Source organism: Ornithorhynchus anatinus, chromosome 5 (assembly GCF_004115215.2).
Source record: "Ornithorhynchus anatinus isolate Pmale09 chromosome 5, mOrnAna1.pri.v4, whole genome shotgun sequence".
NCBI classification, from domain to species: Eukaryota; Metazoa; Chordata; class Mammalia; order Monotremata; family Ornithorhynchidae; genus Ornithorhynchus; species Ornithorhynchus anatinus.
Genome location: NC_041732.1, coordinates 68353250 through 68366915, shown reverse-complemented (window position 1 = coordinate 68366915; position 13666 = coordinate 68353250). Strand labels below are relative to the sequence as shown.

Genomic DNA, 13666 nt, shown 5'->3' with positions numbered 1-13666 from the left:
CTAAATGGGGATAGAAAACTTTCGCCTTTGAAAATATTGTTAGTAAAGTGCCGTGAAGATGAGATGTTCATGTAAGGGGCAGATTCTGTTAATGGATAGTGCTCTGCCCCTCTGTTTGTATTACTGAGGTAAATTTCAGAGAGAAAATGTTTCTTTAGAATTCTAATGCTTCTAATGGGAATGTTTTAGATCGCCTCTTTTTCCTGTGCTTCTAAGCTGTTAAAATTGTGCTATGGTTTTGATACAGATGAGTGTCATGAAAGGTTGAGTAAAAAAATCCCCATCACGGCAGTAGATGGTAAATGAAATACTTTTGTTAAATCTATCATCTGGGAATAGAATCTGGACTTAAATCTTAGAAAATTTCCATTCTGCTTGAGCCCATATATTTGCTTCTGAAGTGTAACAAGTTTTTCCCAATCTTCATTTGCTCAGTAACAAAGCCAGTGATGGTCCCATTTAGGCTTATCAAACATTCCTAATAGGGAAGCAGCTGGTCTAATAGGGAAGAGGCATGGCTTCCAAGCTGCCTTGGAAGTCAGAAGGACCTGGGTTCCAATTCAGACCTGGCCACTTGTCCGCCGTGTGACCTTGAGCAAGTCATTTCATTTAATCTGGGCCTCACTTACCTCATTTGTAAAATGGGGATTAAGACTGTAAGCCCTGTGTGGGACAGGATGATTATCTTATGCATCCCGGCGCTTAGTACGGTGCCCGGCACATAGTAAGCACTTAACAAATGGCATATATTATCGTAATCTTTAAAGAAAGAATAATTTGTCTAGTTTATTTCAAGAACCACCTCACCCCTGAAGGCTGTAGCTCATGCATCATCGTACTGCACTACCTGCTTCATTTGCTTCACTGACTTTTGCTGCTTTAAAAAAAAAAGCGCTGATTAAAAGCGGCACCTGAACTAAGCGATTGGCAACCACCCCCTCCCTATATTCAAGATTTTCTCTAGCGCCTTTTATTGTGGGCAGGGGGGCAAACTCTGGGTCAGGCTGCAATTTCACCCATCACGAGCTACACAGAATGGTCAAACCACAACTGCAGGCACGATAAATGCGGCGGGTCTCTGATTTTAAGATTCAACCACATACTACGGTGTAGGAGCTGGTGGGAGAAGTCCGTCTCTCTACCTGAGTAGAACATAGAACTGAAGCGCCAGGATGCAGATTCCAAAGATCACCACGATCACCTGGCTGAAAGGAAAGTAGTAAGTTACATTGGTGCATAATTTATTCATCAGTAAGATAACGATACTCAGCTACACAGTCACCTAACATTAAATGGTTGAGATCGCATTTTAAAACTAGAATAACAGTGGTCTAGCAGTAAATTTACAGCTCCAGGTTCACCTCAACAATTATCACCCAAATCTTTGCCGTTTTTGTGGTTTTTTGAATCGAATGGCTCCAGTGTGGGCTTTTTTTTTTTTTTTTTTTTAATCCCAATCTCTTTCGGAGTGGGAGAAAGTGTGTCAGGGATGTGAGGCCCCTCTGTACCTGACAAGCTAACGAGGAACACTACGTGGTTTAGTGGGACCGGACTTGGGAGTCACGGGTGGTGGGTTCTAATCCCGGCTCCGCGACTTCTCAGCTGTGTGACTTTGGGCAAGTGGCTTCACTTCTTTGCACCTCAGTAACCTAACCTGAAAAAGGGGATTAAGACTGTGAGCCCCACGTGGGACAACCTGATCACCTTGTATCCCCCCAGCGCTTAGAACAGTGCTTTGCACATAGTAAGTGCTTAACAAATACCATTATTATTATTATTAAAAGGGGGATGAAGACTGTGAGCCCCATGTGGGACAACCTGATGACCGTGTATCTGCCCCAGCGCTTAGAACAGTGCTTATTCATTCATTCAATAGTATTTATTGAGCACTTACTATGTGCAGAGCACTGTACTACACGCTTGGAATCATAATGATGACATTTGTTAAGCGCTTACTATGTGCCAAACCATGTTCTAAGCGCTGGGGAGGATACAAGGTGATCAGGTTGTCTCACGTGGGGCTCACAGTCTTCATCCCCATTTGACAGATGAGGTCACTGAGGCCCAGAGAAATAATAATAATGTTGGTATTTGTTAAGCGCTTACTATGTGCCGAGCACTGTTCTAAGCGTTGGGGGAGACACAGGGGAATCAGGTTGTCCTACTTGGGGCTCACAATCTTAATCCCCATTTTACAGAGGAGGTAACTGAGGCACCGAGAAGTTAAGCGACTTGCCCAAAGTCACCCAGCTGACAAGCGGCGGAGCCGGGATTCGAACCCATGATCTCTGACTCCCAAGCCTGGGCTCTTTCCACTGAACCACGCTGCTTAACAAACACCATCATCATCATCATCAAACCCTTCCTAGCTTGACCCCCAGTAGGCCCCCGGTTGATCATCAGCGTGGCTCAGTGGAAAAGACTCAATTGGAGTCAGAGGTCATGGGTTTGAATCCCGGCTCTGCCACTTGTCAGCTGTGTGACCGTGGGCAAGTCACTTCACTTCTCTGGGCCTCAGTGACCTCCTCTGTAAAATGGGGATGAAGACTGTGAGCCCCACGTGGGACAACCTGATTCCCCTCTGTCTCCCCCAGCGCTTAGAACAGTGCTCTGCACATAGGAAGCGCTTAACAAATACCAACATCATTATTATCAACGTAGTGGATTTTGTCAGACGTTTTGACGCGCCAAGAGAGGGCTTTTTTTCCCCGCTCCGTCCCCTTCCACTGTCCCCCTCCCCGTGGCGGCCCTCGGTCCCCGGGGGGTCGGTTTTGGGTAGCGTGCTGCTTACAGTCTGAGCCGGTAAGGCGCGGGAAGCCGACGACTTGCGAGGAAGGCCATGAGGCTCAGGCAGAAATGAATCATGAGTGGGAGCCGACGTCCTGCAACAGCGAGGAGCGGACGGACGGACGGACGGGCAGGCCGTTCTTAGGAGGCCCCTTAATTCTCGTCCCCAAGCAAGCACATGCCCCGGTGGGTGGGGCCTGGCTGGGGGAGGACCCGGGCGGCCTGAGTGGGGCCTTTCACCCCTCCATTCATTCGATCGTATTTCTCGAGCGCTTACTGTGTGCAGAGCACTGTGCCGAGCACTTGGAAAGTACAGTCGGGCAGCGGATCGAGACGGTCCCTACCCAGCAACGGGCTCACGGTCTAGAAGCGGGGAGACGGACAATAAAGAAGCACCCTGGCTCAGTGGAAAGAGCCCGGTCTTGGGAGTCAGAGGTCATGGGTTCGAATCCCGGCTCTGCCCCTTGTCAGCTGGGTGACTGTGGGCGAGTCACTTCACTTCTCTGGGCCTCGGTTCCCTCCTCTGGAAAATGGGGATGACGACTGAGCCCCACGGGGGACAACCTGATTACCCTGGATCTAACCCAGCTCTTAGAACAGTGCTCTGCACATAGGAAGCGCTTAACGAATACCAACATTATTAAAACAAAATAAGTAGTCAGGCATCTCCTGAGAAGCAGCGTGGCTCAGTGGAAAGAGCCCGGGTTTGGAAGTCAGAGGTCCTGGGTTCGAATCCCGGCTCTGCCACTTGGCAGCTGGGTGACCGTGAGCAAGTCACTTCACTTCTCTGGGCCTCAGTTCCCTCGTCTGGAAAATGGGGATGAAGACTGTGAGCCCCATGTTGGGCAACCTGATGACCCTTATCTACCCCAGCGCTTAGAACAGTGATCTGCACATAGGAAGCGCTTAACGAATACCAACATTATTGAAACAAAATAAGTAGTCAGGCATCTACTGAGAAGCAGTGTGGCTCAGTGGAAAGAGCCCGGGTTTGGGAGTCAGGGGTCATGGGTTTGAATCCCGGCCCCGCCGCTTGTCAGCTGGGTGTTCTTGGGCAAATCACTTCTTCTCTGGGCCTCAGTGACCTCAACTGTAAAATGGGGATGAAGACCGTGAGCCCTATGTGGGACCACCTTAGAACAGGGCTTGGCACATAGTAAGCGCTTAACAAATACCAACGTTATTATTATCAACACCATCAAAACAGATCAGTAGGATCATAGATATATACACATCATTCATAAAATAGAGTAATAAATGATATATAGAAATATAAACAAGTGCAGTGAGGGAAGGGAGTAGAGCAGAGGAAGGGAGGAGGGGGAATGGGAAGGAGGGGCAGAGGGAAAGTCAGGGATTGTCTCCAACTGCTGTCGAATTGTCCATTCCAAGCGCTTAGTACAGTGCTCCGCACATAGTACAGTGCTCTGCACATAGCAAGCACTCAATAAATATGGGGATTAAAACTGAGCCCCATATGGGACGACCTGATCACCTTGTATCCCCATTGCGCTTAGAACAGTGCTTGGCACATAGTAAGTGCTTAACAAATACCACTATTATTATTATTATTAATAAATACAATTGAATGAACAAATGAAAGGGAGGGCTCAGTCTGGGAAGGTGGGGGTTCCCCTTCCTCTGCAGGGGCTGAACTGGGCTTCCCCCCCCCCCCCGCGACAATTTATTATCCTATTAATTTTGTTAATGAGGTGTCCATCCCCTTGATTCTGTCGATCTCGATGATGTGGTCTCGTTTTTGTTTCGTTCTGTTTTACTCCTGCCGTCCGTCCCCCCCGTTTAGGCTGCGAGCCCGTCATGGGGCAGGGATGGTCTCAATCTGTTGCCGAATTGTCCATTCCAAGCACTTAGTCCAGTGCTCTGCACATAGCAAGCGCTCAATAAATACTACTGAATGAATGAATGAATGGAGTGTCCCCCGTTTGGACCGTGAGCCCATCATGGGGCAGGGCTGGTCTCTTTCTGTGGTCCAATTGTCCCTTCCAAGGGCTTGGTCCAGTGCAGTGCACAGAGTAAGTGCTCAATAAATACGACTGAATGAATGAATGACCGAAGGCCTCCTGGAGGAGGTGAGCTGTCTCACAGGAGGGTTTAGAGGAGGGGAAGAGGGAGCCTGGCTGGAGGGTCGGGGCCTGGTCGTATGGGCGTGCTCAGCCTGTCCTTGGTGGGCGGGGTCACCTAGCGTGGCTCAGTGGAAAGAGCCCGGGCTTGGAAGTCAGAGGTCATGGGTTCGAATCCCAGCTCTGCCACCTGTCAGCTGGGTGACTGTGGGCGAGTCACTTCACTGCTCTGGGCCTCAGTGACCTTATCTGTCAAATGGGGATGAAGACTGTGAGCCTCACATGGGACACCCTGATCACCCTGGATCTCCCCCAGTGCTTAGAACGGTGCTCGGCACATAGGAAGCGCTAGAAGCAGCGTGGCTCAGCGGAAAGAGCCCGGGCTGGGGAGTCGGAGGTCATGGGTTCGAATCCCGGCTCTGCCCCTTGGCAGCTGGGGGACTGTGGGCGAGTCACTTCACTTCTCTGGGCCTCAGTGACCTTATCTGTCAAATGGGGATGAAGACTGTGAGCCTCACATGGGACACCCTGATCACCCTGGATCTCCCCCAGTGCTTAGAACGGTGCTCGGCACATAGGAAGCGCTAGAAGCAGCGTGGCTCAGCGGAAAGAGCCCGGGCTGGGGAGTCGGAGGTCATGGGTTCGAATCCCGGCTCTGCCCCTTGGCAGCTGGGGGACTGTGGGCGAGTCACTTCACTTCTCTGGGCCTCAGTTCCCTCATCTGTAAAATGGGGTCGAAGACAGTGAGCCTCACGTGGGACCACCTCATACCCCTGCATCTCCCCCAGCACCTAGAACAGTGCTCTGCACAGAGTAAGCGCTTAACAAATGCCATTATTATTATTATTATTGTTATTATTATTATCAACAAATGCCAACGTTATTATTCTTATCCGCTGCATGAGGGGCGGGGCCTGACCACGCTGGGGTGGGCGGGGCCTGGTTTTTGTGGTCGGAGCCAACTGTTGCGTGTGGGCGGGGCCTGATGGAAGGGGCGGGGTCGGTCTGTGCGCGGTGGGCGGGGCCTGCCGTCTGTGGCCAATCGTTGCGTGGTGGGCGGGGCCTGGTCGTACACGCGGCCAATCGTTGCGTGGTGGGCGGGGCCTGGACAGGTGGGCGTGGTCAGCATTCTGAGTGGTGGGCGGGGCCTGTCCGTACGTGTGGCCAATCGTTGCGTGGTGGGCGGGGCCTGGCCGTACGTATGACTCATGTTGCATGTGGGCGGGGCCTGGCCGTACGTGTGGCCAATCGTTGCGTGGGGGGCGGGGTCTATCGTCGGGTGATGGGCGGGGCCAAGCCGTCCGTGTGGCCAATCGCCGCGCGGTGGGCGGAGCCCTGCGGGCCCCCCTTTCGTGGGGAGCGGGGAAGGGGGCGGGCGCGGGGAGGCGGCTCCGGAGCGCTCCCCGGGGAATAAGCATCATCGTGTCGGTATTTGTTAAGCGCTGACTGTGTGCAGAGCACTGTGCTAAGCGCTGGGGGAGACACAGGGTCATCAGGTGGTCCCACGGGAGGCTCACAAATAATTCCCATTTTAATAAGAATAATAATGTTGTTATTTGTTAAGCGCTTCCTATGTGCAGAGCACTGTGCTAAGCGCTGAGGGAGACACAGGGTCATCAGGTGGTCCCACGTGGGGCTCACAGTCTTCATCCCCATTTTAATAATAATAATAATAATAATATTGTTGGCATTTGTTAAGCGCTTACTCTGTGCAGAGCACTGTTCTAAGCGCTGGGGCGGATACAGGGTCCTCAGGTTGTCCCACGTGATGAGGCTCACAGTCTTCATCCCCATTTTACCGATGAGGGAACTGAGGCCCAGTGAAGTGACTCGCCCACAGTCACTCAGCTGACACGTGGCAGAGCCGGGATTCGAACCCATGACCTCTGACTCCCAAGCCCGGGCTCTGGCCACTGAGCCACGCAAGGCCCCCTCCTCCCCCCTCCGCCCTGTGCTCATTTGTGTATATCATTTGTTACCCTATTTATTTTGTTAATGAGGTGTCCATCCCCTCGATCCTATTTATCGTGATGTTGTCTGGTTTTGTTCTGTTTCGCTCTGGTGTCCGTCTCCCCCGATTAGACCTTGAGCCCGTCACGGGGCAGGGATGGTCCCTCTCCGTGGCCCAATTGACCCTTCCAAGCGCTTAGTACAGTGCTCTGCACATAGTAAGCGCTCCCCCGTTTAGACTGTGAACCCACCGTTGGGCAGGGATGGTCTCTGTTGCCGAATTGTCCCTTCCAAGCACTTAGTACAGTGCTCTGCACATAGTAAGCGCTCCCCCGTTTAGATTGAGGGCCCGTCATGGGGCGGGGATGGTCTCTGTTGCCGAATTGTCCCTTCCAAGCGCTTAGTACAGTGCTCTGCACATAGTAAGCGCCCCCCCCATTTAGATTGAGGGCCCGTCATGGGGCGGGGATGGTCTCTGTTGCCGAATTGTCCCTTCCAAGCGCTTAGTACAGTGTTCTGCACATAGTATAGCGCTCCCCCGTTTAGACTGTGAGCCCGTCATGGGGCGGGGATGGTCTCTGTTGCCGAATTGTCCATTCCAAGCGCTTAGTACAGTGCTCCGCGCATAGTAAGCGCTCCCCTGTTTAGACTGTGAACCCATCCTGGGGCAGGGATGGTCTCTAACTGCGGCCGAATTATCCCAAGCACTTAATACAGTGCTCCGCACATAGTAAGCGCTCCCCCGTTTAGACTGTGAACCCATGGGACGGGGATTGTCTCTGTTGCCGAATTGTCCCTTCCAAGCGCTTAGTCCAGTGCTCTGCACATAGTAAGTGCTCCCCCGTCTAGACTGTGAGCCCGTCATGGGGCAGGGATGGTCTCTAACTGCAGCCGAATTGCCCCTTCCAAGCGCTTAGTCCAGTGCTCTGCACATAGTAAGTGCTCAATAAATGCTATTGAATAAATAAATGAATGCTCTGCACATAGTAAGTGCAGTGGAAGGGCAGTGACCTGTAAACATCTGTACAATACGCCAATCTTGATATTGAACAAATCGGGCTCTTTGTAGATAAATCTCAGGGTTCAAATGACCAGTTCATTTCTGGTTCCCCACAGACACTCAACAGGTATTTGTTTCCTGACTGTTTGATCCACAGTTTGACACATATTGATAGATCCTCTAGAGAAACGTCTGGAGAAAACAATTTCCCCATTCAGTTGAGCCTTAGAAGGAGTGTTTCAGATACAATCTGCCTCCCCTGTTAGCTCCTTGTGGGCAGGGAATGTGCCTTTAAGACTCTGAGCCCCAAGTGGGACAACCTGATTACCCTGTCTCTACCCCAGCGCTTAGAACAGTGCTCTACACATAATAAGCACTTAACAAATACCAACATTTGTTAATGAATTGTACCTCGCCTTGATTCTATTTAGTTGCCATTGTTTTTACGAGATGTTCTTCCCCTTGACTCTATTTATTGCCATTGTTCTTGTCTGTCCATCTCCCCCGATTAGACTGTAAGCCCGTCAAACGGCAGGGACTGTCTCTATCTGTTGCCGACTTGTTCATCCCAAGCGCTTAGTACAGTGCTCTGCACATAGTAAGCGCTCAATAAATACTATTGAATGAATGAATAATGTTGTATTCTCCCACGTTCTTATTATAGTGCTCCACACAGAATAAGCACTCACTAAGTAATAAGAATAATAATAATGTTATTTGTTAAGCGCTTACCATATGCAGAGCACTGTTCTAAGCGCTGGGATAGAGACAGGGTCATCAGGTTGTCCCACGTGAGGCTCACAGTCTTCATCCCCATTTTACAGATGAGGTAAATGAGGCACAGAGAAGTTAAGAGTATGACATAGTGATGATGATGATGGTATATGTTACGCGCTTAGTATGTGCAAGGCACTGTTCTAAGTGCTGGGGTAAATACAGGGTAATCAGTTTGTCCCACCTAGGGCTCACCGTCTTAATCCTCATTTTACAGATGAGGTCACTGAGGCACAGAGAAATCAAGTGACTTGCCCAGAGTTTTACAGCAGACCAGTGGCGGAGCCGGGATTAGAACCCACGACCTCTGACTCCCAAGCCCGTGCTGTTTCCACTAAGCCACGCTGCTTCTCAAGTGGATCAAGCACAGGCTTGGGAGTCAGAAGGCTATGGGTTCTGATGTGGGCTGCGCCACTTGTCTGCTGTGTGAAGTTGGGCGAGTCACTTCACTTCTCTGGGCCTCAGTTACCTCATCTGTAAAATGGGGCTTGAGACTGTGAGCCCTATGTGGGACAGGGACTATGTCCAACCCGATTTGCTCGTATCCACCCCAGCGCTTAGTAATGTGCTTGACACATAGTAAGTGCTTAACAAATATCATTATTATTATTAATAATAAATACCATTGATTGATACTGTAAACTTTGGTTCTATTGCTCTTTTGGGGAAGCAGGGACTTTTGGTGCCATCCACCTGGATATGACCCAGAAATAACACTTGAGGAACTCTGTGGACTGGCGTTAAGTCGAGCAAGCGTCAATAACTTCTCCCCCCGGCCCTTTCTGCCACAGCTGAAGGTGGAGGGGACATCGGCAGGAGCAGCGAGAAAATTGGCACAGTCACTTAACTTCTCTGGGCCCAAGTTCCCTCATCTGTAAAATGGGGATTAACTGTGAGCCTCACGTGGGACAACCTGATTACCCTTTATCTACCTCAGCGTTTAGAACAGTGCTTTGCACATAGTAAGCACTTAAATGCCAGCATTATTATTACTCCGAGTTCCCTCAGGGCCATTTTCGGTCGGAGCAGCTAAAGCCTGCCAGTCTCCCGCTGGCCCAGCTGTCCATGGAGGGAGCAGAGGCGGGGGAGAAAATCGAGGGGCTCCTGGGACGACAGCCCAGTCCCGGATCTGCTGGGGTTCCGTGGCTCTGAGGGCCGTACGGCGGGACCCCCGAGAGAAAAACAACCCCAGCACTGCCTCCCCTCCTTCAAAGGGCATTCCTGATTCTGTGGTTTAGCTTGGGGCAGGAGAAGTCAAGTTTTTGTCCTTCATCCTCCTCCTCCCTAGCGGTGCGCGTGCTTGTGATACATTTTCCGTCACAAATCAATCAGTGATATTTATCGAGGTATCGAGTGCTTAGCGTGTGTAGGGCGCTGCACTAAGCATTCGGGAGAGTACAGTGCAACAGAATTAGCCGACACGTTCCCCGCCCAATTAACCGTGGATCCAAAGGGCGGTAGGTGGCATCAGTTCAACCGCTTGCCCCCTCAAGTCACGTTCTCTCCCCCCTCAAGTCACGTTCTCTCCCCTCGCCATAGCCTGTAGCTGTGACACCAAGGTTTTCCGGGCGGACCAGCGGCCACAAGGACAGACCATGGAAGATCCGGACAGGACGGAGGTCATCCTCCTAGCCTGCGGCTCCTTCAACCCGATCACCAACATGCACCTCCGACTGTTCGAGTTGGCCAAGGACTACATGAATGAAACAGGTCGGGGCAGGAACCCAAGGGAACAACTGAAGAGGCTCTGACAGAATAAGAATAATAAAACTTGACAGAATATTAATAATAATAATGATGGTATTTGTTAAGCCTTACTAAGTGCCGAGCACTGTTCTAAGCCCTGGGGTAGATACAAGGTAATCAGGTTGTCCCACGTGGAATTCACAGTCTTAATCCCCGTTTTCCAGATGAAGTAACTGAGGCACAGAGAAGTTAAGTTGAGAACAGCGTGGCTCAGTGGAAAGAGCCTGGGCCTGGGAGTCAGAGGTCGTGGGTTCTACTCCCGGCTCTGCCCCTTGTCAGGTGTGTGACTGTGGGCAAGTCACTTCACTTCTCTGTGCCTCAGTTACCTCATCTGTCAAATGGGGATGAAGACTGTGAGCCTCACGAGGGACAACCTGATAACCCTGTATCTCCCCCAGCGCTTAGAACAGTGCTCTGCACATAGTAAGCGCTTAACAAATACCAAGATTATCATTATTACGTGCCATGGACTCGGGGTAGTGGCGATAAGCTGGGGAAAGGTGGCCAGTTGCCCGGTTGAGCTTCGCCACTGCTCAGATTCAGGCAGGCCCTGCTGGTGATCAGAGTTCTCCATGACCAAATCCTGAACAGCCAAAAAAGGGGCTTCTTCTGAGTCTTCTCCAGTGCCAGGGACTTACGCATTTTGAGGAGGAACCACAGGGTGGAAAGGGAGGGCCTAGCAGACCTTGTTCCCATATGGAATTCCCCGAGCAGTCCCCAAAAGGAATTTCAAAGGGGGAATTTTGCCCGGGATGGGATAGAGCAGCTGGTATGAGTGTGGGCTGAAGGAAAAGCTTCTGAGGGCTGAGCACTGTTCTAATAATAATAATAATGGTATTTGTTAAGCGCTTACTATGTGCCAATCCTGTACTAAGCGCAGGGGTAGATACGAGATAATCAGGTTGGACACATAGGGCTCCTAGTCTCAATCCCCATTTTACAGATGAGGTAGCTGAGGCACACAGAAGTTAAGTGACATGTCCGAGGTCACACAACAGATAAGTGGCTGAGCGGGGATTAGAAGCCAGGTCCTTCTGAATCCCAGGCCCGGACAAGGAGCCATCCATGTTCACTCACAGGCAGAGGTGTTTGTGTGAGTAGGGGGGCATTGCCATGGTCCGAGGAGGAGGTGCTTTTGTTCCCCGGGGCGGTTGTTGAGGGGGAGGGTCTGAGAGCCCCTGACGCCCAGTGGGAGGAGAACTCACATCCCTGCCCCCCTAACTCACCTCCCTGGGTGGGGCTTCAAAAGGGCTTCCCAGAGAGGAAACAGTCTGAGGCGGGCAGTGAGTGTGGTGGGGAGGTAACTCCGGCCATGAGAATGAAAATTTACCTTTAGATGGATTCAAAGGTGACTCAGAGATGGGTTTTTTTTTTAAAAAAAAAACAGAAAAGATCTAAGATCGGAATTTGGCGAGAACTTTTATGAGACCAGTGGAATTGTGCTCGGGGTGGGATCGAAACACAGATGGCACCAGCTCTTTCCAGTCCTTGCTGCTCTGGACCCCAAGACCCCAAAGGGCTTTTGATTCTTAGGCTATGTTAGTAGAGATCATCGCCCGTGAAAGACGGTGGGCAACCCCAGGCCAAATCCTTTTAATATCTTTGATTGTTGAAGCGGCAGCACTGCCCATCATGCCTACTCCACATCAAATCTGATTTGCTCCTTATAACTCTCCCCAGGGAAATACAGAGTTGTTAAAGGCATCATTTCCCCAGTTGGCGATGCTTACAAGAAGAAAGGACTCATCAGTGCCCATCACCGGGTGACTATGATCAAACTTGCCACCCAGACTTCAAAATGGGTGGAGGTGGATGACTGGGAGAGTCGTCAGAACGAATGGATAGAGACGGCAAAAGTGCTGCGGTAAGGTCCCCTCTCCCACCCGCAAACACGCACGCACATAAGGCGTCCCTATCAGGCATGGCAAGCCCTGTTTCAGAGGTATTTTGACTCAGAAATGGGGAGGGAACTTCACTTCTGAGGTCATACAGTGTCCCACAGACCTATCTCATCCTTCGGTCTTGTAGCCACCATCATCAGAACCTGGCGACTAGCAATGGTAACGATAGCCTGCAGGACTCGGCTCCTCCGACCAAACATGGCAGGAAGAGGAAGTGGTCTAAAGACAGCCAAGACTCCAATGAAAAGAATCCACCCCGTCGGGAAAACAAAGGTTAGTCTTTTTGCCAAGGCCTGCAGCCAAGACCGTGCTCGGGGAGACTGGCCGACCGGTTTCCCGGAGCCCAGGTGACCCCCTCCGGCTCGTTCGATCAGTCAGTCAACCAGTGGTATTTATTGAGTGCTTACTGTGCGCAGAGCACTGTGCTAAGTGTTTGGGAGAGTACGATACTAGAGAGTTGGTAGACCCGTTCCCTGTCCACAACCAATTTGCAGTCTAGAAGGGAGAGACAGACATTAATATCAATAAATAAATTACGGGTAACTACATAAGTGCTTTGGGGCTGACGGAGGGGTGAATAAAGGGAGCAAATTCAAGTACAAGGGTGACACAGAAGGGAGTGGAGGAGAGGAAATGAGGGCATAGTCAGAGAAAGCCCCTGGCAGGAAATGTGCCTTTGAAGGTGAGGAGAGCGATTATCTGTTGGATATGAAGAGGGAGGGAATTCCAGGCCAGAGGCAGGACATGGGCAAGAGGTCGGTGCCAAGTTAGTGAGATAGCGGTACAGTGAGGTAGGTACAGTGATCAAGGTAGAGTGAGTAGGTCGGCATTCGAGGAGCAAAGTGTACAATCTGAGTTGTAGTGGGAGAGCAGAGAGGTGAGTCAGTCGGTCAGATTAAATGTGGAGGGAGGTACTGGATTAGAGGTCTGAGGAACGACTCCTTTAGCAGATGTGCGGGGTGCACATTGTGGGCTCCCCCTCTGCCTCCCTCCCCCTGACTGTGGGGATCCTTCAAGGTTTAGTTCTGGGTCCCCTTCTATTTTCCATCTACACCCACTCCCTTGGAGAACTCATTTGCTCCCGTGGCTTCGACTACCGTCTCTGTAGCGATGATTCCCAAGTCTACAATCTCCAGCCCGATCTCTCTCCCTCTCTGCGGTTTTGCACCTCCTCCTACCTTCAAGATATCTCAGCTTGGATGTCCTCCCGTCTCCTCAAACTAAACACGTCCAAAACAGAGCTCCTTATCTTCCCACCCAAACCCTGTCCTCCCCCTGACTTCCCCATCACTGTAGATGGCACCACCATCCTTCCTGTCTCACTAGCCCAAATTCTTTTGGCGTTAACCGTGACGCCGCTCTCTCATTCAACCCACATATTCAATCTGTCACAAAATTCTGTTGGTTCAACCTTCACGACATTGCTA

At 50.9% G+C, this 13666-nt stretch overlaps 1 protein-coding gene across 1 annotated transcript in view; it reads left to right on the top strand.

Moving 5' to 3' along the window:
- Nucleotides 1-13666, top strand: part of NMNAT1 (nicotinamide nucleotide adenylyltransferase 1) — a 35180-nt gene that overhangs the window by 18978 nt on the left and 2536 nt on the right. Inside the window, exons 3-5 of the mRNA XM_029065418.2 lie at nt 10132-10302; nt 12019-12202; nt 12367-12512. Of these exons, the coding sequence (XP_028921251.1) occupies nt 10132-10302; nt 12019-12202; nt 12367-12512 (501 nt within the window). The remainder of the gene's footprint in view (nt 1-10131; nt 10303-12018; nt 12203-12366; nt 12513-13666) is intronic.